Source organism: Amblyomma americanum, chromosome 10, assembly GCF_052857255.1.
Source record: "Amblyomma americanum isolate KBUSLIRL-KWMA chromosome 10, ASM5285725v1, whole genome shotgun sequence".
In the NCBI taxonomy this organism is placed as follows: domain Eukaryota; kingdom Metazoa; phylum Arthropoda; class Arachnida; order Ixodida; family Ixodidae; genus Amblyomma; species Amblyomma americanum.
In genome coordinates, this window is record NC_135506.1 from 15,322,949 (window position 1) to 15,349,137 (window position 26,189).

General features: G+C 45.6%; 1 protein-coding gene across 1 annotated transcript; it reads left to right on the forward strand.

Annotated features, from left to right (window-relative positions):
- The first annotated feature begins 1,515 nt into the window (after nucleotides 1-1,515).
- On the forward strand, nucleotides 1,516-25,790 carry LOC144107619 (uncharacterized). Its single transcript, XM_077640720.1, has 8 exons — nucleotides 1,516-1,787; nucleotides 5,844-6,044; nucleotides 7,529-7,671; nucleotides 9,288-9,381; nucleotides 10,865-11,019; nucleotides 13,522-13,573; nucleotides 15,032-15,068; nucleotides 17,607-25,790. The coding sequence occupies exons 1-8, from the start codon at nucleotides 1,685-1,687 to the stop codon at nucleotides 17,755-17,757; spliced, it is 936 nt and encodes a 311-aa protein (XP_077496846.1). The 5' UTR covers nucleotides 1,516-1,684; the 3' UTR covers nucleotides 17,758-25,790.
- The last annotated feature ends 399 nt before the right edge of the window (nucleotides 25,791-26,189 follow it).

Genomic DNA, 26,189 nt, shown 5'->3' on the forward strand with positions numbered 1-26,189 from the left:
CTCTAGCGATGTGATTTTCGGGTCGAATACCAAGTCGAGAAAAGTATAATGCATGAAGGAAATTGAGACGGGCTTTCTTTCTTCTATCTGCAAGTGGTTCTAAGTCTGCAAGTTTGAGCATAGCGGAAGGAGAGTCTAGGCGCCGGTAACGGTTGAAAATAAAGCGAGCCGCAAGACGTTGTATTTTTTCAAGTTTTTGGGTGTCATCTGTAGTGTAGGGATCCCACACAATGCAGGCATATTCGAGAGTTGGCCTTACAATGGATTTATATGCCTTCAGTCTTAGGGCACTAGGGCAACCACCCATTCGAAACTTAAGAAATCCCAACTTTTTGCTGGCGGAGGAACATATATTATCGATGTGTTTCGTCCATTTGAGCCGTGACGTTATCGTGACACCTAGATGCTTATATTCTTTTACATCTCTGGTGGCATTGTTATTTATGTTGTATCTAAAATTAAGGGGCGTAGTCTTTTTACTGATGCAGAGAGAAACTGTTTTGTCAAAGTTAATAACCATTTCCCATTCGTTACACCATTTAGCTAATAACTGAAGATTTGCGTTCAAAGTAAGCTGGTCCGACACAGATTTGATAGTATTAAATATATTACAATCATCCGCAAACAACTTTACGGACACAAAGGGTTCGAGAGCTTCTGTGAGGTCATTTATATAGATATTGAAGAGATATTCTTAGTCCCTACCGGTTGTTTCACCACAAACGGTGAATACTACCCTGCATGACCGCACTGTGGTGACGGTACGCACACCACCCAAGACCATGCATTATGGGAATGCGCCAGCAAACCCCCTATGACGACACTCTTGCCAGCTCTCTCGGCGGAGGAATGGGACAAGCTCTTGGCCAGTTCAAGTAAAACAACGCAGCTGGCCTCATCAGGCGAGCTTAAGAGGTCGCCCCCCACTGGAGGTTGTAACCACCACCACCACCACCTAGCGCGCGTGATTTATGCAGCCCGTCGTAGTTATCTCACGCATCTCACTGGCCCCGTGCAATGCCTCGCCCCCTTGCCAGCTCTTTCGTTTTGGCCTGTAACACTTCTGTGGTCACTGGAGTGGAAACCACGAGTGGAAAACTTACACTGTCGTGAGCCCATATGCCACCACACAGAGAAAAAATGGCGACGAGGCAGCCAATGCTCGAGTGTGCTTTTATCGGGATCGGCTACGGATAGATAACAGCTTCAGTGCTCCTTCAGTTGGCGCTCCGTGGTGCCGCCACCTACGTGCTGCTTTTTTTCGTTTTTATGCCTTATCGTCGTATTTCATGAATACAACGACAAAGTCCACGAATCTAAGCCGACTTAAATGTTTCATATCTCGTGTTTTTTAAAAAAAAAAACTATCGGCCTAGGTTCAAATAAATGCGCCAGTGCAGATTTATCTAGCCTCGTGTTGGCGGCGGCGCGGTGAAAGATAAACGCTCCGGCGCCCGATGTGTCACAGGTGGCAGCACCTGTTCCGTATCGGAGTGCATGGACTGCCCTCGGTTTCTCGGTGCGCGAGACGAGACAGTGCAAGCGCCATTTTAAGGAGTGGCCGCAAGGGGCATCTACGCAGTTATATCTCCAGGGTCCAACTACTCGATGAACCTTCATCTGCCGTCGAAAAAAGTGCACCTAGAGTCGCCGTCTTTGGTTCTTGGCTCCTCACATCTTGCGGATGAATTCAAATAAATTAGGCAAGATGAAAGTTGGAGTGCAGATCTGGATCGTCTTCTCCTGGCCGCTTCTCTTCATCACCGGGTGCCTCCAAGTTGCTAATTGTAAGTACGGTCACGTTTCCGAGCGCCCATATATTGCAATTGTTTTTTCACATTGAGCCTGTGCCTAACATAATGTATTATAAGAGCCTATAGTGATTTTACAACAAACCACGCGCGCCACAGAAACGGAATGAAGCGAGTGCAGGAGATTTTTGAACCACCCCATGGCACTGAAGAATCCGCCGCGTCCCAGTCGATGCACGCGTGATTGATAAGTAATAATCATTGCCGAAACGCTTGCTCGTGGAATCACTGTACATTCAATCAACACAACATACGATTAACCGGACCCGTGGGAATCTCCCAGAGATATACCTCCGTTATTTTCGAAAAATCGCCCATACACACCTATCTTCCCTTCCTTCGCTTCATTGTGATCAAGGCACCCGTACGGGCGTGAAACGTCAATCCACTTTTGCTTTTTCTACATCTTTGGCGAGTGTATGTTTTTTGACAAACTGGTGTAGGTACACACCACTTTGCAGCGTGCAATGCCTTGTTCGTGGTGCGACCACCTTGTAATGGCTTTTTCACCAGAATCTCCTCTCTCGTCTGTATGTGTGTATAGCTGGAGAATTCTTGATTACTCTTGCGCGCCGTTGGTCGCTGTCACAACGCTCCCGCTTTTCGCAAAACATTCTTCTTCGTCAGGCAGAAAGCACGTCATGTCCACGATTCTATGGAAAGCCACAAGCATTACGTAAACACGAGTTGTTCGGACCACGCCGGCAACGTAGCTCCGGGATGAGTTGTCCTTGAGCGCCGCGTATTGCTGGAGAACCGCGGTATACGCGCACATCCGGCTGCAGCCTTCCAGAAGTTGAGGGCAACTCAGTGATGTATTGAAACACAGGCGACTGATTTGGCCGGGCACACTCAATTATAATTGTCTACGTGGGCGTAGGTGACCCTGCAGTGGTCTCTCTGCGGTAGTAGTTCCCAATCGCCATGCACGTACAAGAACGCTTTTTGGGCTAACCTCTCCCACCTTTCTTTCTGAAATCTCTCTCACTCTGTCTATCCCACTAGTTGTTACATCAACATCAACCGAAGGTGCGCAGCCCACGAATCACGGTTCATGAGAAGCAAAGGGATGAGGTATCTAACAGTGGCGGTGAATGTGCTAACCAAGAAACCGGTGAGATCTTCCCCTAGAGGAATACCAACTCGGAAATCAAGCCATCCTCCATCTGTCACTTTGCCCCAGACTAATCGAGAACCATGTGTTCTTGGCAGGAGGACTTTAAAAAAAACAGTACCTCTGTGCAAATTGCTTGCCCATTGAAGCCAACCATCGGGCAATCAGGAGAATAATATGTTCTGCGTTGTTTGAAAGCCAGATTAATGTAATCTGTTGCTTGGACTATCTCGAGTGGTCGAAGAAGCTGCTGTTGACTACTACTCTCGTTGACGAAGGGGGCGTAGCAGCGAATGCAACTGGCTTCATTTTTTCCTCAGAAAAGTAGCAACTAAATTTGCTCATTCACCGTTTTGGATGCTCTTTTGCATCTGAAGCTCCACTGTCCGATAGGTGACGCCATCTGTCGGGTCAACTCCTCGGCTCGATTTTTTTGCAAAACGTAGTCGTAGTAGATAGAGGTGTTTAAATATCTGTGAACAGACCAGGAAAATATAAATGCTAAATACATATCAAAGCTAAATCGTAAAATGCAACACTGTGGGAAACATTTTAGCGCAATGAGGCGGTAAATTTCGCAGAGAATGTTTTTCCAGCTAAAGAGAAAAGTTGCGGAATGTACGCGTCAAAAAGAAAGGAAGTAGTAATTCTGGTTTTTTGGCTTCGTGGGCGGATTGATTGCTGCTGGAGGTCTCAAGAAAGAAGTTTATATCAGCTATGACTCAAGCTGTGCGCTGTGCGCGCTCGCGTGCCAGCTATTGTTCGCCGCTTAGCTACGGTCTCGTTTCCTGATGTGTAGGATTTGCGCTCGTGTGGACTGCGAGGAGGGCGGTCGTGTATTTACCTGTCGCAGGATTTTTCGTCAAAGTTGGTTATACAACGATACCCGCTGCATTCCAAGTTTTTGTGTCAAAAATTGGGCTAGGGCTGAGTTATAAAGACATTATGCTGCGAGCGAAGGTACTGACAACATACTTTCTTACTGCATGCTATAAAAAAAAAACAGAATTTTATCTGCCTTCTAAATCCCTATAATGAATCAGCTGCATAATTTTTTATTTGGTACTTATTTTGTCGCTTTCTTAGACTCTCTATTGTGCGCATTAAATCCCAACAAATTCGAATGCGCTTCATAAAGTAGAGTTACGCACGGAGAATTCGCGTGCAAATAAAAGCGTGACATCGATAGGATATATTCCGTGAGAAATTGTTTCGGCATCAGTGCACATCTCGAGCTGAAAGGCCTTGCTGAAGAGCAGTGATTTCTCTTCACGATGTGTGAAGTGTATAACATTCGTATATATTTCTCCGACTCGTAGCGGCGGCTGGCCGCAGTGCATAGTGTGCTCATGTATTGGTCTCAGAAGGCGGTATTTAGCAGTACGGGGCATTATATCGTTGGCCCTCTGTTTTCGCCATAATAATAAGGACGTTTTTGACAGAGTTCTGCAAAACACCGCATAAACTTTGAAGTTGGTCGTCAAAAGCTTGACGATGATGTAGCTTTTGCACTTCAAGCATTGTTACCCAGCCACCGGTGCTTTAGGCGAATGTATCTAGGCTGTGTCTGGAGTATTATGGCCGAGTGTAAATAGCTGCACCACACAGTGGCCGACCATGAAAAAATGATAATTGAAAATTGGTTTTGGGGGAAAGGAAATGGCGCAGTATGTGTCTCACATATCGGCGGACACCTGAACCGCGCCGTAAGGGAAGGGATGAATGAGGCAGTGAATAATAATAATAATTGGTTTTTTGGGGAAAGGAAATGGCGCAGTATCTGTCTCATATATCTTTGGACACCTGAACCGCGCCGTAAGGGGAGGGATAAAGGAGGCAGTGAAAGAAGAAAGGAAGAAATAGGTGCCGTAGTGGAGGGCTCCGGAATAATTTCGACCACCTGGGGATCTTTAACGTGCGCTGACAATTATTGCCGAAAATGTCAAAATTGTGTCGAAATAGCGCGGCCGCCGATATAGGCACAGGAACGGTGAGACGTCACATCCACCAGAAGTCGTCACGGCATAGTGAAATAACTCGGGAACTAATAAAGATAGAAGAAAAAGAATGGTTGCATCAAATAGAGCAGGAAAAAATAAATTTAGAAACAAAGTTGGATGACTGTATAATAATTGGGTAATTATTTATATTCAAAAATGTAAAAATATTGTGTCGAAAAAACGGCGTGACGTCAAATCCACCAGAAGACTTCACGGCACAGTGAAAAAAACAATAGATTGAAAAAACGCCGGAGTTACTAATTAGTAATTAATGATAATTCACAGAGGCAGCAACAGTAGCAGCCAAGGTCGCGTGGAAAGGCTTTCGCCTCACGCAGTTTAGATCGTCAAAGTGCCCCCCCCCCCCCCCACCCATTTTTTTCGGTTCCACGACTGAATACAATGCCTATCGAATTTGTGCTGCACACCAAGAACTCACATTTTAGTGCACTGACTCACAGCTGACGCACGAGAATCTGAAGTTATGGCCTATGCATTGCTCGTGTCATTGTGATGACTCTTTAGTTCGATTGTCATTTTTTTCGGGAAGAGAGAAGATTGGGACGCCTTCGTGAGATTTAGCAGACAAAAATTACACGCACACTGGCAAATTATGCACTGCCTCCAGAAAAAATTCATAACTCTCCCACACATGTATATGAATTCTTCTTTCTTATTTCAGCTTTGATAATGGTACACTTTTTGAATCTCTTGTTGTTTGTTTGCCATGTTGTTTTCTTATGTAGCATCCTCATCGCCAAAAGTCAATAACAAATCTGTTACTTGAGGGTTCGAATTCAGTTACAAGCGAGAAAGGGGGAATGGAGTTTGTACCGCTCACTGCTGTAGATGTGGAGATGTGGCCGCCATTGCTTTTAAATTATGTAACATGCCTTTTTCTCTATTCTCTGTGTGCAGGCGAGCAGTTCTTCTCTGCGGCCTCGTCAATGGACATAGCGTACAAGTCATGGCTTGACATCGGCTACGTCTCCTGCACTCGGGCTTGCACCGGCACGGGCCACGAGCTCGGCCACAGGCTGTACACGTCCTGTCGATCACGGGGTGTGGTGATGACCAACATCTACGACTTCGACAATGACACCGCTTACAAACTCAGCAGTGAGCTATGCAGCTTCTTTTGGCATACTTGCAGATGCCAAGCTTTCACAGTGTTTTGCGCTGAGAAAGGTAGAAGATATAATAAAATGGCACGTCAAGTCTGCTCCAGAGCAATGGACAAATGCGAAGAGTGTAAAACACACCACTTCCTCGTAGTTACAAAAGATTTATAATTGGTATTGGGGGAAAGGAAATGGCGCAGTATCTGTCTCATATATCTTTGGACACCTGAACCGCGCCGTAAGGGATGGGATAAAGGAGGGAGTGAAAGAAGAAAGGAAGAATAGGTGCCGTAGTGGAGGGCTCCGGCATAATTTCGACCACCTGGGGATCTTTAACGTGCACTGAAAACGCACAGCACACGGACGCCTTAACAACTTTCGTTTTCAGTTTTGCGTCCGCCTTGAACAAGCATTAGACAGTTATCATGCTCATTCACAAATGAAATCGAATCGTTTTATTTCACCGCAAAAGGAGCACTTCTTTTCATTTATGCTGAGGAGAGATTGTTGGCATCATTGTGTTCTGGTGGTGTTTTTCGCAATGATTTAACCTTTCATTGTGAACTATTTAGAGGAAACGCAGCAGCAAATGAATCATCAGTCTGTACCGTAACACGCGAGAAGGAGTCTAATGCGAATTTATTCTGCAGTTTCAGGAACTCTCCGTGCAACATTGTAGCGTCACATACCTTTACTATAGGCAGTGATTCAGATTATGGCATCCTTTTTCGTACCATTTCGTGAAATCAGGTGGACGAACGAAGCGTAATTTGGTGAACCCTCTTCACCTCCTCACTCGCTACTAAACACTGCACATTCTCAAAAGTGTATCAGCACTTGCGGCGATGCAAAAGAGAGCTAACGCTGGCCTATCAATCCAGCGAATTTGTTGCACGGTGATCATTGGTAACATTTTAGCTCTAACAGTGCTGATCAGATCTTCAATAATTCTTTTTGAACAGCAGCATGCTGTTTTCAGCAGCGGCTGGTTTATAAAACCGCCTCTGCTGCTTTATGATGCAGCTGTCTTGCATTCTGGAGCCAGCACCAGTTCCCTAACCAATGTGCAATGTCCGGTATGCTATAGGACTTCGAGAAATGAGAGCTTGATTGCCGCATGGATCGAACAACGAAAAATATTTTAGTGAAAATGCAAAGCTTTGAAATGGGTAAACAGTGTTTACACATATATATATATATATATATATATATATATATATATATATATATATATATATATATATATATATATATATATATATATATATATATATATATATATATATATATAATAGTTTTTTTAATTACTGGTTGCGAAATCTTATCCGCATAAAAGCGGCTTGAAAGCATGTGCTCCAAATCAGCTTTTAGATTATACCCCTTTCTTTCGTTACACCAATTATTCCTGTGCAGGCCGTTTCGTTGTATTCACGTTCGGCCGCATTTTTCATACCGATGCTGCTCTTTGGGGGCTTCGTGCAGGCGACAACGGCATGTGGACTGTGACGAAGCCAATTCCAGAGTCGCAAAAGGGCGAGCCAGTCTTCTTAGCGGCATTCTGCGTTCAAGGGAACCACAAGATCTCAGAGCTGGAGTCTTGGATCTCATCTTTGGAAGAAAACAAGGTAAGATACTCGTGGATATATGTGCAAATCTTCGCTCCATGACACCTGAGTCTGAGCTCTGAACTGACATCGGACAGAGAAAATTATTATTGTCTAGCCCATTAGTCAATTTTTATCTCTTCGAAGACGAAGCAGTAAAAGTGAAAGAAAAATTAAAAACCCGCTTGAGGAGGATCATGGCCACCTTTCGGAGTATTCATACCTCACCATAATTGTACAGGTGCTAGAAAACACACGACAGGAGTGGATGCTTTTCGGCGGCCGTTGAACCAGGACCGGGAACTTAGGGAATAGCGAAGCTTGGCTTCTGGCACCTATTCTACGACGTTATGGTCGTTGCACAGCGCGCTGAAATACAATCTATGATTCGTTACACAGTATGTCGTGACAGAAGTATTCATCCACAATTCCGGATGATCGAGGTGTGCGTTGCTAATGGAGGGTTATCGAGGCCTTCGGTGGTTGATCGCGGTCACCTCTGTGGCGGTGGTGACGATGGCGGTCATCACCATGACTAGTCATAGTCATCATGACTATGGCGGTTCAATAGAGAGAAGGAGTGGCAGACCAACAATGGCCACTCATGTCGGAAGAAATCCGACTTCATTTGTATACTGGTGATACCACAGGAAACATGGACAAGTGCGGCGCAACGGAAGAAAGGACGACATAGACGCAAAGGATACCGGACGAGTGCTTTGTGTCTATGTCATCCTTGTTTCCATTGCGCTGCACCTCTCCAGGATGTCTCACCGACTGGCCCACGCGAAGGTACTAATCTACAGGAAACGTCCATCTCCATGGAAAGCATGTCCGGCGCCAGTTATGCAATGCTCCTCGTTGCCTTAACGGATGAGCGGTCATATGCTCTCCGCAATAAATGGCCCTCCGTATTTATTTAGAACTCCTTATTTCAACCAGGATATCATTACCTCAGCCCTGTTTCGTTTTTCCTGGCCTCAAACTTACCTAGAGCTCTGAGTATTCTCTCCGTAAGTCGTTGCGCTGTTCTCAGATTGATTTCGTCTTTATTTAGCCACAAACTTTTGTCCAATTGGCAAGGCGGCAAATTATATAATTTTCTTTATTCACACTTCAGGGATATAAGTTGTTGCTCATGACCCTAGGGGACCTCCTAAATACTCTCCTCTCTCTTATTTTCATCTAGATAAGTAGAGGGCTCGCGAATAATGACGACCACCAGGGGATCTTTAACGTGCACTGACATCGCACAGCACACGGGTCCGTAATGAGCAAGTTCTTGATTTTGCAGCGTCCGCCTTGCAGATTAAGAGGCTATAGTTTGGCTTCTGAATCCGTGGTCGTAGCATGGATTGTTGGGCATGGTGGACACACGTTGATGGAATCGAAATGCAGTGCTACTGTGCAGTGTATCATGCAGTAACTTTCTTCGTCTCGCTATGCGTACGTGTTCTCACAGTCTCTGGCTGAAATATCGAGTACACATAAAATGTATAGGAATGCAAGTAAACCAGGCCCATAAAAGTACGCATGCTGCCTTCTTTTCAAATGCTTGAAGTGCTTTACTGAGCCTGCCTGACAATGCACTTTGATCTATATATTCAAACCGCGTGCGTTATTTTCGAATACTGCAGGTCTTAAACGTCGAAGAAAAAGAATGGAAAACAGATGTCACTGTTTTTCTGGAAAGACAGGCTTACCTGTGCACCATGACCACAACAGTGACCAGTAAGTGGATTGAGTGGATAGCGCTTCTGTTTTTTATTTACTCCTGAGTTTTGAACACGAATAAATGTCCTTGAATAGTGTTATGTACAGAATACACATTGCATTGCGTTGCGAACTGTGGTGTCTAACTGCTTTTACTACTAGGTATGTTTCGGACTAAAACATTTCACAGTGATTTGTTCTCGGTCGTGTAAAATAACAATATCGCTTCCGCAATTTTTCAAAGCAAGTAGTGAGCGGTCACCTCTAAGGCATTGTGACTTCTTTAGTAGTGACAATGGATTGAAGCCAATGGCGGCCACATGACACAAGTGGCTAATCATGTCCTCTCTCACAAATTTTAATTTGATTACTTTTTCTCCCCTGACAGCGTACAGTTTTGCAAAGATGATTATGCCCATGTAACCTTCCCACTTTAATTTCTTTCTGTCGTCTGTCCTTTACTAAGCACATGCATTCTCTGTAACATCTTCCCAAAGCAGTGAGGTTGTAAGGGTCTCGTGTTCGAACGCAGCCGTCAGTACGAACATGTGAGTATCAAAATAGCGGGGGAGTATTGAACGTTAACCGATGTCGATAATAGCGGACTCGCCCAGTTTCACAACCAGGAAAAAGACACTATCACGTCAAAAATTGGTTTCCGTGCACGACCCCGAGTATTATCTTAGTTTGTCTGCAACCCCCGGCAGCTTCTACTCTGGTTATGGCTAGCGTCGGGGTGCTAGCTTCTATCAATTCTTTATGTTTACCTAAAGGGGCTAAGTTTAACAAGGTCATAACGACGTAGAATTCTTAGAGCAGCGTTAAGACTGCGGTATACTTCACAAAAGGACAGGATTTTTTTTTTTGGAGGGGGGGGGGGGCAGTATGATTTTTTTTAAGCTTGGCATCGATATGCCAGCAGTGGCTTCATGCGCAGGTCATCATCATTGCCCATGTGCTTAAGTAGGCGTCCCGCTTACAAGATAACCATTTGGTCGAGGGGAATGTCTGAAAATGGCGTTCTTGAGCTAAAAGCTCACAAGAAGAAGCTCGCAAAAATATCGGCTTTTGAAAAGCCTGTGCAGCGATCCCGACTCCTCAGCGATCCGGTCGGCCATAATTCAGCAAAACATCAAAATTTTCCAAGTTGTTAAAAACACAGTGAGTGTCCATTTCTTGACAAATCTTTGTATTGTGCTTCAAATCAAATGCTTAGATATTATTCAACCGGAGTTAACCCTCAAATTAATTAGGAAGAACAAGAACTACGTCAGAATGAATTTTCCGAAGGCTATGAAAAAGAAAGGCGCCTGGTAACATGTTAGTTTTTAAAGCAACAGTATTGTGAAAAAACTTTAGAGCAAATATTGATCAAACGACCTCCAATTGGCGAATATTTGATGTCTCTCTTCACAATGCGGGCTTTAAGTTTCAACACGCCTGGTCTTTGTGTTCTGTAGTTTTTCGGCGGCCCTTTCGAGGCACACAATGAACTATGCAGGAAGGACCGCCTTGTCTCCGTACTGCGAGGACGACACTCAGAGGATAGACTGCCCGCTTGTGCCTCATACCGCCTGGATCACGTGTGGAAGCAACAGACTCATCCGTTACTCCTTCGAAAATTACACGCAGAAGTTCAACCAGAGCGCCATCCAGGTATGCTTAATGCGCAGGCTTTAAACAGTGGCTAATGAAACGCCCATGCAAAACTTTGTCTAAAGTTTAGGTGACTAAATATCTAATGCAAAAACTTATTGAAAGCGCGGCTGGTTTCTCCATTGTTCTTAACGTGTCCATTCCGTTCTAGTGTCTCAAAATTTAAGTCGGCTTCCAACTGTCAGTGAGTGTAGGAGGCGCAAAACAGAGCAAGGGGTGCGTTTTGTTAACAACAACAACAACAACAACAACAACAACAACAACAACAACAACAACAACAACAACAACAACAACAACAACAACAACAACAACAATAATAATAATAATAATAACAACAATAACAATAACAACAACAATAACAACAATAACAACAACAATAATAATAACAACAACAACAATAACAACAGCAATAACAATAACAACAATAACAATAACAACAACAATAACAATAACAATAATAATAACAACAACAATAACAATAACAACAACAACAATAACAACAACAATAACAACAACAACAACAACAATAATAATAATAATAACAATAACAACAACAACAATAATAATAATAATAATAATAATAATAATAATAATAATAATAATAATAATAATAATAATAATAATAATAATAATAATAATAATAATAATAATAACTCAGATCTCTAAATCACGGTGGACACCTCAACCACGTTTGATTCACAGTTACAGTGTGACGCATTTCTCCGAACATCCACGCTGGCGAGTCAGGAGCCTGCAAAGGTTTTCGCCTTAAAATGCACGACGAATCTGGTATTGTTGTGCACCAGGTGAAACCGATAAACTCTGTTGTGTGAACGTGGGCAGCTACTGGCACAAACGTAGCGGATGTACGGTAAGCAGGTTCCGTTTAACCTTCTAAAATGTCTCATTGTGTTGAAGGCAATGCCGGAGGTAACGCGTTACAAGTAACGGCGTTACCGGTAACGCGTTACTTATTTCGGTAACTTAGTAACATACTCGTTGCCATTTCGGAACTTTAACAAATAACGTGGTTACGTTAACATTTTTTGGCCACGTGAGGCATCACGTTACTAGTTAATTTTTATTACAATTTTCTCTTCACCGCCCCCTTTTTAGAAAAAAAAGCGCAGAGCACCTTAAGGGATGTTCAAATAAACAAAATGTACAAGTACTTTGAACGACCCTCGTTGTGGCTCGCATGCATTCCTGAAAACACCTGCCCTTGACAATGCACCCAACTAAAGAAACGAGACAGAATAGCCATAAAGCACGAAACACATGCACGAACACGCATTCACACTTGCCTTCACCTACTTCCCCTTCCCAAACCACTCACACACACAACTCTCTAAAGAGTAAAAGCATGCCCAGCATTTTGGAACATCACATTTCTCAGAATCAGTGTAAATTTGTTGAGAGTTCAGCGATGTTTTCTTTGTGAAGTTAAAATTGATGATGAAGCCACATTTTGTGTTTAATGTCACATTCAGAAAATGCCTTCACCCTGCGCCACAGAATTAGAAGCCACCACATGTAACAACTCTACAGGCAACTTCAAGCCACTGCAACATTGCTAAGCTCCTGCGCATTTGTGCAAATTGTTCTCGTTAAATCAGGATTCCGGGCAAAAATCGTTGTTTGGGCTAGAGGTTTGATGTCAAATATGAGCTTTATAGAATTGTTATCCCGAGTTCTTGCAGTGTAGACGCACTGATTAATATTTATGGCCATGTAGTACCAGCAAATTAATGTGCGGTACTTTTTTTTCGGTAACGATTACGCGTTACTATTTTTTTTGTACCTAACGTGGGGCGGTAACGTGTTTCTTTTTTAGTGTAATGAACAACGTATTTAGATACTTTTTTTGGTAACGCTTACAACACTTTCTGGAGAAGGGGCAACTGTATTAATAAATAGCAAAGTGGTGGGTCTTCTACATCATAAAACACACACTTATCGAAGTTTTTTGCGAGCACGCGCAATCTCGTGAGAGAGAAAGTGATAAGTCACGAAGAGAAATGCAGCGGTTAACAACGTTTAAGTCTGATATAGTTAAAAGCACCCAGAGAAGGGCGATAAAAGTAAAATTTATGGAAGGTGACAGAACGGCTGTCACTTCTAATAGAGTCCGTAGCGATCGACCGAAAGGTAAACGTCTCAAGAAAAGGCTAATTTTCACCTATTCGAATTATGAGAAATAGTCCATAAAAGGTCAATGCCTGAAAAGGAAACACCGAACGCAGCTTTAAGTGTCGTACCTTTAATCTTTCTTGTGATAGTGAGTAAATAATAATAATAATAATAATAATAATAATAATAATAATAATAATAATAATAATAATAATAATAATAATAATAATAATAATAATAATAATAATTGGTTTTTGAGGAAAGGAAATGGCGCAGTATTGCCGGCATTGAATTTGACGACAGTTCAAACGGGTCAGTTACGAGCATTTTGCACCCTAACTGAATGTACTCTTTTGGTTTCCGGCTCCTCAGCTGCCGCAGAAACTTGAAGACGTCGTAACTACGAAGCCACACGAAACCTCAAGTAAGTTGTTCTATTTCGCATTCACATTGTGGAGAGACAGTTACTACTACATCATTTACTATTAGGTTCTGTCCCTTAATTACAGGCTATGTCGTACTGCACTAGAAAATTTCCTTGTAATCCAATTCTTTCTGCCACTCAAGGATTATTGGCTGGATATTGAGAAAGTGCACTTATAGTGATGGGTTATTTGGCCCTAAATCTCGCAGAAAGTTTGGAGCTTTTTATGTTACTGTAGTAATAAATAGAGTGCACATCTCTCTTCTCAATGAAATCGAATTGTTGCTAAAGCTCTCCACACATTCATACGCGAAAATCAATTTGAGGATAAAATCATGTTTGCCCCCTTTTTTTTTTAGAAATGCACAAATCATAATCCGCTTTATCCCCGTTGGTAGTTTTTGGTAGTTTGTAGATGGACGTGTTTCTTATCAGCAGAGCAGTAAGTCAGAGGTGGCGCCATGCAACGTTTATTTCTAAAAGTGCTAAATAACGATATCCTCCAGGAGTCACGAATATCCTCCAAAAGTTGACGCTTTCCCCCTCCCCTAAAGCGGAAATAATTCGCACAAAGGATGTTGCATGCTACATAAGGAAATATAAAACTGCTTAGAGTAGAACACCACTTAAACAAAAACAGCAATCGGCAATGAGTGCCCATTCCGTGCAGGGTGCTTTGTTACTCCTCTAAACCAGTCAGATTTAAACTAAACCATCATTTTGTTGTTTAACTGCAGTAAAAACAAAGAGGCACTCTCCTTAGAGTCAACAAGCTTGAGGTGTACTATTACCCCCTCACTCAGAACTTTTCTGGTGTATCGTGAACGTGGGTGCAGGTGCACTGAGATAATAATAATAAATAATTCGTTTTTTGGGGGAAAGGAAATGGCGCAGTACCTGTCTCATATATCGTTGGACACCTGAACCGCGCCGTAAGGGAAGGGATAAAGGAGGGGAGTGAAAGAAGAAAGGAAGAAGAGGTGCCGTAGTGGAGGGCTCCGGAATAATTTCGACCACCTGGGGATCTTTAACTTGCACTGACATCGCACAGCACACGGGTGCCTTAGCGTTTTTCCTCCATAAAAACGCAGCCGCCATGGTCGGGTTCGAACCCGGGAACTCCGGATAAGTAGTCGAGCGCCCTAACCACCGAGCCACCGCGGCGCGCCGCACTGAGATATCTCAGAAATTATCTACCACGTGATGAAATGCGCTGATTTTTAGGGAAACGATTTCCCCGAAACTTAAATTTGTGTTTTGCGAACGCGTTGCATGAAACGCTCTCGTAAGATGTGTCCACACGCTGGGTCAATTCTCTTGTGCGCTTTTCATCAAAACCACGCTAATAGGAGTGCCTCCTTACGCCTTCTTTAATGACTCGTTAATATATTTCGCCTTCCAGTACTCTCGTGACAAGTTCTTTGCACGTTTATTAGGGTGCGCTTTACTCTCTTGCAGAACCTGTCCAGGATCCCCGGGCCCACTGCTACAGTGAAGTTAAGTATACAGCCCGTGCAACGCACGCATGAGTGCTCAGTGCACCGCGCGCGCTGGCGGGAATTCTCAGAATTCACGGAAGATTTATACGGTGTAGATATTACTGCGAATCATGCGCAGCTGCAGCTTGAAGACCACGTTTCTAGTTGTTATTCGCAGAAATTCTTACGAATATCCAGGTCCTTCAAATACTACAATTTTCTTGAAAAGGGGGTCTGGAGGATCGCCGGTACTTCATTTAAATTTTTTTGCAGTAGGTAAATTTCTAGGAACTGGCTCATGGAGAAAGGAGGCTAATCTCATGAAGAATATGTATTTTGATAAATATGATTTGGGTGCAGTGTTCTGGAAAATGGTAAATGACATGATATGTAACGAATAAGTGGCGCCACCTGCCATCATAAGCGGCAGCGTATGATAAAAAAATAACTTTCTATTTTAGTGCTAGTCGGGAAAGTCCCGCGTAATCTTACAGGAGATTATAGTGCACAGTATGAAGTGGGCGAACGGGGCATCTGGTCAGAAAAAGGGTACAGTCGTCAGCTTTAGTTCCATGAAGCTATAAAACCATAGACAACATGTGCGGTAGTTTGCTGTGTCGATCGCAGTGCCTTAACACCAAGCAGCGAGAGCGGCAAGCAGTTTTTGGAGCATCTATAGAGTTCTCGCATGCCGCCCGTCTGCGCTTATCAGCATGAGATTCTGCGTTCTCTCCAAGCCCTACACAAGGCATCAGGCAGCTATCTGGGCCACTTCGACAGCAGCTAGGTGAGAAATGTTGTCAGCCAAACGCGAGCCTGTAATGCTTCAAAATCTGGTCTCGCGTTTGCAGCGGCACAAGCTGCTGACGGCAGCACTTTTTAGGTGCCCAGTAGAACAATTTCAGAGCCGCCTACGTATAGTGCAGGTCTCTTAGGGTACTATTAAAGCTTCATGCCCTTTGTCAAAACATGCATTCCAAGGGTTTTCCTCCTGAGCCCTGCAGCGTGGTTGGTTTGCATCCTCAGCGTCAATAATCTCGAAGACATCAATAACTGGCGTCGTGGACCCCACCAGGCTTAAGATTGTCAATGTGCTATAGAGCACCGCTACACAGCTTATAAGCAAACCCTCTGGGCTGTACACTTTTGGCCAAAGCTCCACATTCCACAGGCTGCACGTTCTGACAGCTTTTAGCGTTTATGGCCGAACGCCAACTAGTATAGTTTCAAGGACTTTAGTACTGCAAGTATAAATTTATCAAGGGAAAGGCGGGCAAGCGCCGTACAAAGACAAAATTAACGAGTGGCTTGAGTAACACTGCATACTACTCGGCAGTATTTATCTCAAAGAGTTTTCTTTAACGGGGCAAAACAGCCAACTTCAATAAAAATGAAAAGCATTCTATTGGCAGCGCTTGCATTGCGTACTATTTGACTTGTCGTATGTGTCGCCACTGTTGAGTGAGTACCAATTTACCCGAATCGCAGCCAATAGATATGAAAAGACTTTGTGGGATAGCATCGCCTACCGTGTCCTTAGGGTCCATGGAGGTTGCCTGTGCAATTAACTGGGATGTCTCGCTAGATGAATTAAATAGCAAAGAGTATATCAGGTTACTCTCACCCAACCACGACATTCACTGATTCAAGATTTACTAGGAGACCCTGTTTTGAAAGATATATTTCCTTTCCACAGACTACCGCTCGGTGCATATACATTCGCAACACTTAAGTGATGATCATAAACTGTATATTTTAAAGAATTTCATAAACTAGACCATATTTCACACGTGTTAAGTAGTAACTGTATGAAGTTTCTATGTATACTGTGTAAAGTTAAATTTCAAGCGTGATACGCGTCAGAAGTTTTGAAGGAGTTGACGCTTGGAATGCCTTCAAAATTCAACAATCTAGTAATTCGACAGGTTCATTTCAGTTAATGCAACGGCGGTTTCCAGGTTACACAATACAAAGGAATGAAACTGACGCAAAAGAGCTTCAATTAAATGCAAAATAACTTTTGCAGAGAAGGTGGCAAAGAGTGGAACTGGCAACCAGCGTACAAAGAGAGGATATTAACGCTACCGCCCCACTGCTGTAGACAGTGCCAATTCTGCTTGTTCAAGAAAGTCGGATCGTACCCAATGGGCACTGGACCTCTCTTGGACGTCTTGTGGACGTCCTAAACGTCCAAAGGACGTTCATGGTAGGTTTAATGTCCATTGGGATAGATGTCCGTATGCAAGAAAGAAAACTAAGCAGGAAGCGTTACGTCAAATGGCTGGCCTCGACAAGCTAACCTCTCATGAAGCAGAGCTCCTCTTTCTCCGTGCACGCTAATGTCGAACCTACCTTAAAAGCGATACCCGACCTGGGGCAATAAGGCGCGCCGCGGACTGTAACGTAGGGCTTAGTCTATTTTATTAAAATATGTTTTGAAATAGTCTTCTCCCTCTTCCTTGAGTTTTTACTCCTCCGTGGAGGTGAACGAAACCCGCGACTGCTCTTGGTTAGGTTGTCCCTGCCCTCACTGAATTAATGAACTTCACATGTGCAGGTACTGTGATAGGACTCTCCATCGTGTGCGGGTTCCTCTTCGCCGTAGCTTTCACGCTAGCTGTGGTCTGCTGCACGCAGCGGCGCCAGCTTGCGGCGGCAAGGGAACGAAACCGGCTCCTAGAAGCCTTGCAGCAACGCCTACTGTAACGACCCCAGTAGCATCGACAGCGGATTAGCTCACCGGAGTCACACTCTGCACATCTGTTCCGGCCCGGGGCGTGCTGTCAACACTTCACGAAACGCCGCCTCAAAGAGCATTGTTCCCGCTGCTTGAGTGACATATTTCTGTACGTTCTCCAATGACCTCCTTAAGTCGTACTGACGTATAGGAAATTCTAAGCGAATGGTCATCGGGGTACTGTCCCTAGGCTTCCAATATACTCGCATAATATTCACTGCCCTTCTCCCCATTTTGAATTTTCGCCTAAAGAAATTTTACCTGGGCACCAGTACTCTTGTCCACCTTTCCTATCCACCTTTCTTGTGATTGTCTCTTATTTTGCACTAACGTTGGTACATAGAACTGTGCACCAACTAGCCCAGCAACAAGAGTTACTTGAGTACTCTGTAAGTTGCTCAAAAGCGCCAGTTATTTTTGGTGCGCCAAAATCGTCAGAAGTTCTGACTGCTTGTGGAACTACAGAATTATTTTGTCGCTACTATGCCCTGTCTTACAAACCGCTGCTTATTTAAAAAAACGAATTTTATTTCAATTGAGGAGCAGCGCACACAATTAAGCGCATTTCAATTTTTTATCATGTCCAGCATTTTTAGACGGAAATTTTGAATACTGGAGTATTGTGAGGTACTGTTCTAGAGTCACTGACGGTAATTGTCTATATTTCGATGTGTAAGAAAAACCTCCTTTTAAAGTTTTCCATCGCTCTCATCAAGGAGTTAAGAGTGCCTTAGAAAACCAATGGGGAAATTTTTGTCGATAGCAAAAACGGTAATGGCAAAACAATGCAAGTCTGCCGATGGGAGATGTGTGGATGTATTGATTGTAGCGAAATCTTACAAGATATTGTCGCCGACAAACGTAGGGCGGCACAAAAGGGGGCTTTTAATCCGAAGGCCAAGAAGACCAGCAGCGCTCGTCCGAGCGGGAACGTCGTCTTCTTCACTTCCACACGAGCCCTACCATGCCGTTCGGCCGCATGGCGGCGCTCGCAGAATGTGAGCAGTGTGGCATTGCCCCCCTCCTTTCAAGAGGCATCGCCTCGATGCCTCCGGCAAGGGGGAATAACAGAATTGAGGCACTGAAGGTGCGAAGGTGCGCGTAGCGGCGGCATTGAATGTGAACTCCGACAATGGCTAACGGGCGTAATACGGTTTCATGCGGGACACGTGGACGACTTCAGACTTGGGCGGTCGAGAAGAGCGGACGACTCCTTGCGGGACCACTTCATAGTTCACCTCGCTGAGTTGACGTATCACTTCGCAGGGGCCGAAGTAGCGGCGCAGAAGCTTTTCAAAGCGCCCGCGCAAACGTATAGGGCTGCATACCCAGACGTGCTCGCCGGGTTGGTAAATCACCTGCCTGTGGCGGAGGTTGTAACGCCGGGCGTCAGTTTGCTGCTGGTGTCGAATCCGTTGTCTAGCAAATTGGCGAGCAGCTTCTGCATGACGAATGAATTGGTCAGCGCCGGTGACAGACGAAGGGGCACAATCTGGGAGCAGCATGGCGTCCAGCATGGTCAGGGCGTCCCGGCCATACACCAAGCGGAAGGGAGTGAAGCGCGTCGTTTCTTGGAGGGCGGTGTTGTACACAAACGTGACGTAAGGGAGTATTTCGTCCCAGTTGCGATGGTCAGTGTCGACATACGTAAGACATATCTGCAATGGTCTTGTTCAGCCTCTCAGTCAGACCATTCGTTTGAGGATGGTAAGCAGTCGTTTTTCTATGACTGGTGCCACTGAGGCGCAGGACCTCATGTGTAAGAGGCGAGGTAAACGCGGTTTCCCGGTCAGTTAATACAACCGCGGAGGCGCCGTGGCGAAGCACAATGTGGCAAACAAAGAACTGTGAACTTTCAGCCGCGGTGCCACGGGGAAGAGCCTTGGTTTCACAGTAGCGGCTGAGGTAGTCCGTGGCAACAATGACATAACGGTCACCCATGGAGGACACTGGGAATGGGCCCAGTAAGTCCATGCCGACTTGCTGAAATTGGATTTGCGGTGCATCAATTGGCTTCAGAAGGCCGGCCGGTTTTGTCGGCGGTATCTTCCGTCGTTGACACTCACGACAGGTTCTAACGTAGCGTTGGACGACCGCAGCAAGCCGAGGCCAGTAGTACCTGTGGCGGAGGCGTCCCAATGTTCTGGAAAAACCAAGGTGGCCAGAAGAAAGGTCGTCGTGGCATGCAGCGAGAACTTCCTGCCGAAGCGCGGTTGGGGCAACGAGGAGATACGCAGTTTCGGTCGGGCCGTAGTTTTTCTTCTAGAGGACTTCATCGATTAAGCAAAACGACGAAAGTCCGCGAGAGAAGAGTCTGGGCGGAGACGGAGCGGTTCCTTCGAGGTACTCGATTAGAGGCAGCAGTTCGCAGTCGGCCCTCTGGTGGCGGGCAAGGTCGGATGTGGTGACAGAGCCGAGGAAAGCGGAATCGCCGTCGGGCTCATCTGGTGGGCACGGAAGAGGAGCTCGGGAGAGACAGTCTGCATCGCTATGTTGCTGTCCCGATTTATACACTATAGTGACGTCGAACTCTTGCAACCGAAGGCCCCACCGTGCAAGGCGCCCCGATGGATCTTTGGGGTTCGCAAGCCAACACAAGGAGTGATGATCGCTGACGACTCGAAACGGGTGGCCGTAGGGGTAGGGACGAAATTTGGTGATTGCCCACAGAACAGCGAGACACTCCTTTTCCGTGGTGGAATAATTCATTTCGGCACGGGACTAAGTGCGACTTGCGTATGCGAGCACGCGTTCCACACCGTCTTGCCACTGCACAAGCACCGCACCGAGGCCAACATTGCTGGCATCTGTTTGCAGTTCCGTGGCGGCTTTCTCGTCGACGTAGCCAAGGATGGGCGTAGATTGTAAGCGGGCCTTAAGTTCTGTGAAAGCTGTTTCCTGATTCTGGCCCCAGAAGAAGGGTTCGGAGTCTTTCGTCAGGCGAGTCAGCGGCTCTGCGAGCTTGGAGAAGTTTTCAACGAACCTCCGATAATAGGCGCAAAGCCCCGGAAAACGCCGCAAGCTTCGTTTATCTGTTGGCTGGGAAAATGCAGCAACGGCGGCCGTCTTTTCTGGGTCAGTGCTAACGCCCTGAGCGCTCACAATATGGCCAAGAAACTTGAGCTCCCTAAATGCGAAGTGGCACTTTCCAGGTTTCAGAGACAAACCTGCGGAACTAATGGCCTCGAAAACAGTACGCAAACGTTTCAGGTGCTCCTCTAACGTGTCGGAGAAAATCACGACGTCGTCGAGATACACAAAGCAGGACTGCCACTTCAGGTCAGTTAGTACGGTGTCCATCATACGTTGGAACGTTGCAGGGGCCGAACACAAGCCGAAAGGAAGCACCTTAAATTCGTACAATCCGTCAGGAGTAACGAAGGCGGTCTTTTCTCGGTCACGTTCATCGACGTCGATTTGCCAATAACCGCTACGCAGGTCGAGTGACGAAAAGTAGGTAGCATGGCGGAGGGGATCTAATGAGTCATCAGTGCGCGGCAGTGGATATACATCCTTTTTGGTAACGTTGTTGAGACGTCCATAATCCACGCAGAACCGTAGGCTGCCATCTTTCTTTGAGACGAGAACAACAGGTGATGCCCAGGGACTCGTCGATGGTTGTATGACGTCGTCGCTGAGCATTTCGGCAACTTGACGGCAGATGGCATCACGTTCATTCGACGAAACACGATAAGGACGCTGACATAGTGGCTTCTGGTCACTATCGATGATAATGCGGTGCTTAGTTATTGGCGTCTGAAGAACCTTAGAGGTTGACGCAAAACAGTCGCGGAAAGAGTCAATGAGGCTTTCCACGCGGCGTTTCTGATTGGTCAGAAGGTCAGGGTTCACGTCGATCGTAATGGCTGGTGCCGTGTCCTGTTCCGCTGTTCCGGGGTCCGTTGTGGATAAGGCACATTGTACGGCATGCTCGCCAAGTTCTTCAAAATGGGCAATTACTATGTTTTTCGTCAAATGTTGGAGTTTGCTACTAAAGTTGGTCACTAAGAGCTCGGTACGCGCGTGAACAAGGTCGACAAGGGCGCGAGCAACGCAAACTTGCCGAGACAGTAGCAGCGACATGTTCGCTTCGGCAATGCCCCGAGTACCGAAGCTGGTATCACACTTGACTGCGACAAACTTGCTTGCTCTCGGCGGTATCGTTGTGTGGTCGTCAGAGATGCGTAGTGCTGCTCTGTGCGGCTCGGGGTCTGTGGCAACGGCTCGCTGTGTCGAAAACGACACCAATTGCTCATGCAGGTTGACCACCGCGCCATACTCTTTAAGGAAGTCCACGCCGAGAATCAGTTCTTTGGAACACTCTCGTAGCACGGCGAAGGAGCCAATGAAAGTTGCACCTCGGATCTTTATACGGCAGGTGCAGACGCCAACCGGCGTCACCACATGGCAACCAGCTGTGCGTATCTGCGACCCATGCCAAGGTGTTAGAACCTTTCTGACGGTCGTGGCTAGGTGGCTGCTCATGACTGAAAAGTCGGCTCCGGTATCCAAGAGTGCTGACACGTCTTAGCCATCGGCGGCAACAAGAATTTCGGCGGCGGAAACAATTCTTTGACAACTCGTCGGTGAGGTGTTTGGTGCCGTCGTCGATGGGGTCGTCGGTGAGGTCATCGGTGTGGCCGTCGACGCGGTCGTCAGTGGGGTCAGCGGTGAGATCGTCTTTGAGGTCGGCGGCTGGGGTCGTCGGCGTTCGGGTCGTCGCATACAACCGTCGGATGGAGGCTGTTCACTCTCTGCGGCAGCGGTGGTCCTACCCGCGGAGGCCGCCGTCTTCAGTTTTCCCGCCGGGGGGGGCGTGCGTCTGAGTTGCCCAGCGGATGATGCATGACTGGGAACCCGTCTTGGAGACGGCGACCTAGATTGACGTCGTGGAGGCGGTGAGGGCAGCACATGATCGGCCAGGTACTGCTCAATGTCTCGCGGTCTCTCACCATAGCGTGGTCGAGGTGCGCTCGGTGGAAATCCTTTTAATCCCATCCGCCGGTATGGGCAGTTGCGGAGGACATGACCAGGCTCCCCGCAGTGGTAGCATAGTGGCCGGTTGTTGGGTGTGCGCCACACGTCCGCTTTTCTAACAGGGCGCGGGTCACGCAGCTCGACGGGTGGAAGGTATCCCGGCGTTGGTTCGGCAGCAGGGCGGAATGCATGTGGCACTGGCGCAGGTCTGCGCAGGGCTTCGCTGTAGCTCATGGTGTACGGCTCCGGCTGTGGTGCCGGTGGTGGCTGGACCACTCACCACGCATGAGGTGGCGCACCTTCGTAGCCTCGGGCATGGCAGGGTCAGCCCGACTGAAGAGACGCGCCATATCTTCGATAAACATGGTCACGCTTTCGTTCGACTGCTGTGACCAGGTTGCGAAGCACATTGGTTTAGCTAAACACTTGTTGCAGATTACGACGCATTGTTGTATTAAGATCAGAAATGCAACAATACGACTTAAGAGACGACGCGGTTCAAGGGAATGAGGGTCCAAATATTCGACAATTATTTTTTTCCAACCAGAAATGGCATTTAAATTGTGAGCATCGGCTCTGGTTTCTTATAAATGTAGTCTATAAGAAGTCTACAGACTGTCTATAGACTCTATTGCCTTCCTATGGATATTTCTTTTTATCTATTCATAGTTTATAGACTGTCCATAAACAAAATTTTACTAAAAGTGTACGGCCATAAATTTATAGACTGTCTACAAACTGTCTATAGGATTTGTATTGCCTATTGACTGTTCTCTAGGGCTTGTCTATAGAGCGTCTGTAGACTTTTTCAACAGAAGTTATGGCCAGTCTATAGACCGTCTAAAAATTTTTTTGTAAGGGCTGCCAGAGCTTCTTCAATACGACGTCTGCTTTGTATGTCACGTTGTCGGCCATTTTACCTGTAGAGGACTGTATGCTTCACACGGTTTCCTGTGAGTCGTGTTCCGTAGTTTGCTGCTGAAATGAGAGGGTATCTGGAAAGAAAAAATACATGAAGCTGGCAGCTCCTGTCGACTTGGCGCTTTTGATGATGCCTGTCCAGTACCCCGGTTAAATACTGAGTGCTCTTGCACCTCGACGGCGAAACTCCGAATGTGTGGTTCAAACAAGCCGTGTTTCCACCAGTGCATTTTTCTATTAAACTGACGCGCGACCCCTGTGAAAATGTTTTCCGTCAAAACTCAGGCAGCATTCTCTGATACGGGGGCAGCATGAACGCGACAATTAAATGAAGATGCCCAAACTGAACTAGTAACATGCATTCGTAAATGTAATCGCAGGTCCCGTTCAATATTATACAGGCTTACGGGCGAAACCTGATGGTCGTTGAATGAGAAATGTGGCCAGAGGCCGTATAAACAATTTTTTTTTTGCTTACGGCATAAGAGAAGTCGGAAACATAGCAATAGGAAAATTTTACATTCCCTAGGTATGAATACTGCTCTTCGCATTTATGAAGCGCATCTCGTATTGAATTTTATACATTTCTAGTCCAAACACTTCAGAATAAAGTAAACTTGGAATGGAAGAACATTCTGCCACAGTGTAGCACCGTTTTCTACGTTGCTGGCCGGCCCGTTATGGATGCTTTACAAAAGCATCATTTTTTTGTCTGAATTTTATGAGTAGCATTGCATTTCACCGGCGGTGTCCTTGCCGCGGCTTACGTTAAAAGGCGCGCGTAAGCGTCGCTGTTCGAGAGACAATTTGCCATCTGTCAATAAATCCAGCCTTCATGAACCGCCAAAAACGCAGTCCTTTTTTGCTTCCGTCATCTCGGAGACTTCAAAGAAAGCTCATTTAACGTGTCAGGACTAAACAGGCGACAGAAGAGAAATCTATAATCTCCATGGAAAGTTTAGCAGTTAATTAACACTGTGAAAGTGTGCGTATCGTAACAAGCTCATTCGAAATGAGCTGCGTGTAATATGGCCGCGAAGGAAAGAAAATGTAAGGACAAAATACCGACCGCGATAAGTTATATACAGTTTAATACGGAAACGTTGCGGCGTAAAAATGACCCTGGCATATTTTACTTCGGTTCTCATTTATCCGAGAAGAAAATCTCCAAATTCTCCGCGTGGGCCAGTCATCAAAGGGGGAATCACCGCGCGGCTATGATGTAGAATCTCGATAATATTACTGTGCTTGGTAGAAATTTTAAAACGGTTTTTTGCTGTCTATTCTGTGCACTGTACCTTGTGAAGAAAGGTGAGATTGAAAAAAAATGCTCTTTCCGGCTTTCTAACACACCAGTGGACTGCGTACGAAATGTCTCATGTAAGCACGTTAAAAGTTCTGCCTGCGTGCCATGCCAAATAAAAAAGGGTTGTTATTTCAAGGAAGCGAGATTGTGTTTAAAACCATGGTTTCATTTTGTCATCATACAAATATACTGTTTCCTGTTGCAATGAAGATCTTTGCAGACACTTGTCCTCACTGAGTTATATGATGCGCATAAATGGTTTTTGGGGAACCGAAATGGCGCAGTATGTGTCTCATATATCGTTGGACACCTGAACCGCGCCCTAAGGGAAGGGATAAAAGAGGGAGCGAAAGAAGGAAGGAAGAAAGAGGTGCCGTAGTGGAGGGCTCCGGAATAATTTCGACCACCTGGGGATGTTTAACATAATTTTACTTTTTTTATGTGAATCGGTATACGTACGTCACTTTGTTATTAATACACTACTGGTGCCTACGGTAGTTTCTATAGCACTAAACCCACGAGAAAAACATCGCAAAAAAAAACGCAACTGGAACGGTGGACTCCTGAAATTAAGGCCCCGTCTCCTGGAAGCAGGGAAATCAATTTTTTGTGTAAATTTCATGCTCTGAAAAGGTTTGTGAGCATCAAAACTATGCGTAGGGGCCATCGGCCCCGAAAGTAGCTTGTATTGTTATGCTTCCGCGAGCAGACTACCTGTACTTTTGTAGCAGTGTTCTTGTACGGCCACCTGTACTTTCGAGCAATAAAGGTGCATGTGTGCACGCAATTTTCATTAGACGCTGTTACTCTTGATTCCTGCGGTCGTATCGGCAAATGGAGACAGCGGCATTCAAATCTTTATTGCTTTGTTGATTTATGGGGATGTAACGTCCCAAAGCGACTCAGGCTCTCAGGGACGCCGTAGTGAAGGGCTCCGGAAATTTTGACCACCTGGGGTTCTTTAACATGCACTGACATCGCACAGTTCACGGGCCTCTAGAATGTTGCTTCCGTCGAAATTCGACCGCCGCGGCCGGGATCGAACCCGAGTGTTTCAGGTCACTAGTAGTAAGTGGTTTTATTAAAATAATAATAAGTAAGGAAAAGATTTCTTATGTTCTCGGCATCTGTCATCGATACCGAAGCACCTGAGCTGAAGTAGTGCAAATAAAGGATAGCAGGGAGAATGGAGAAATG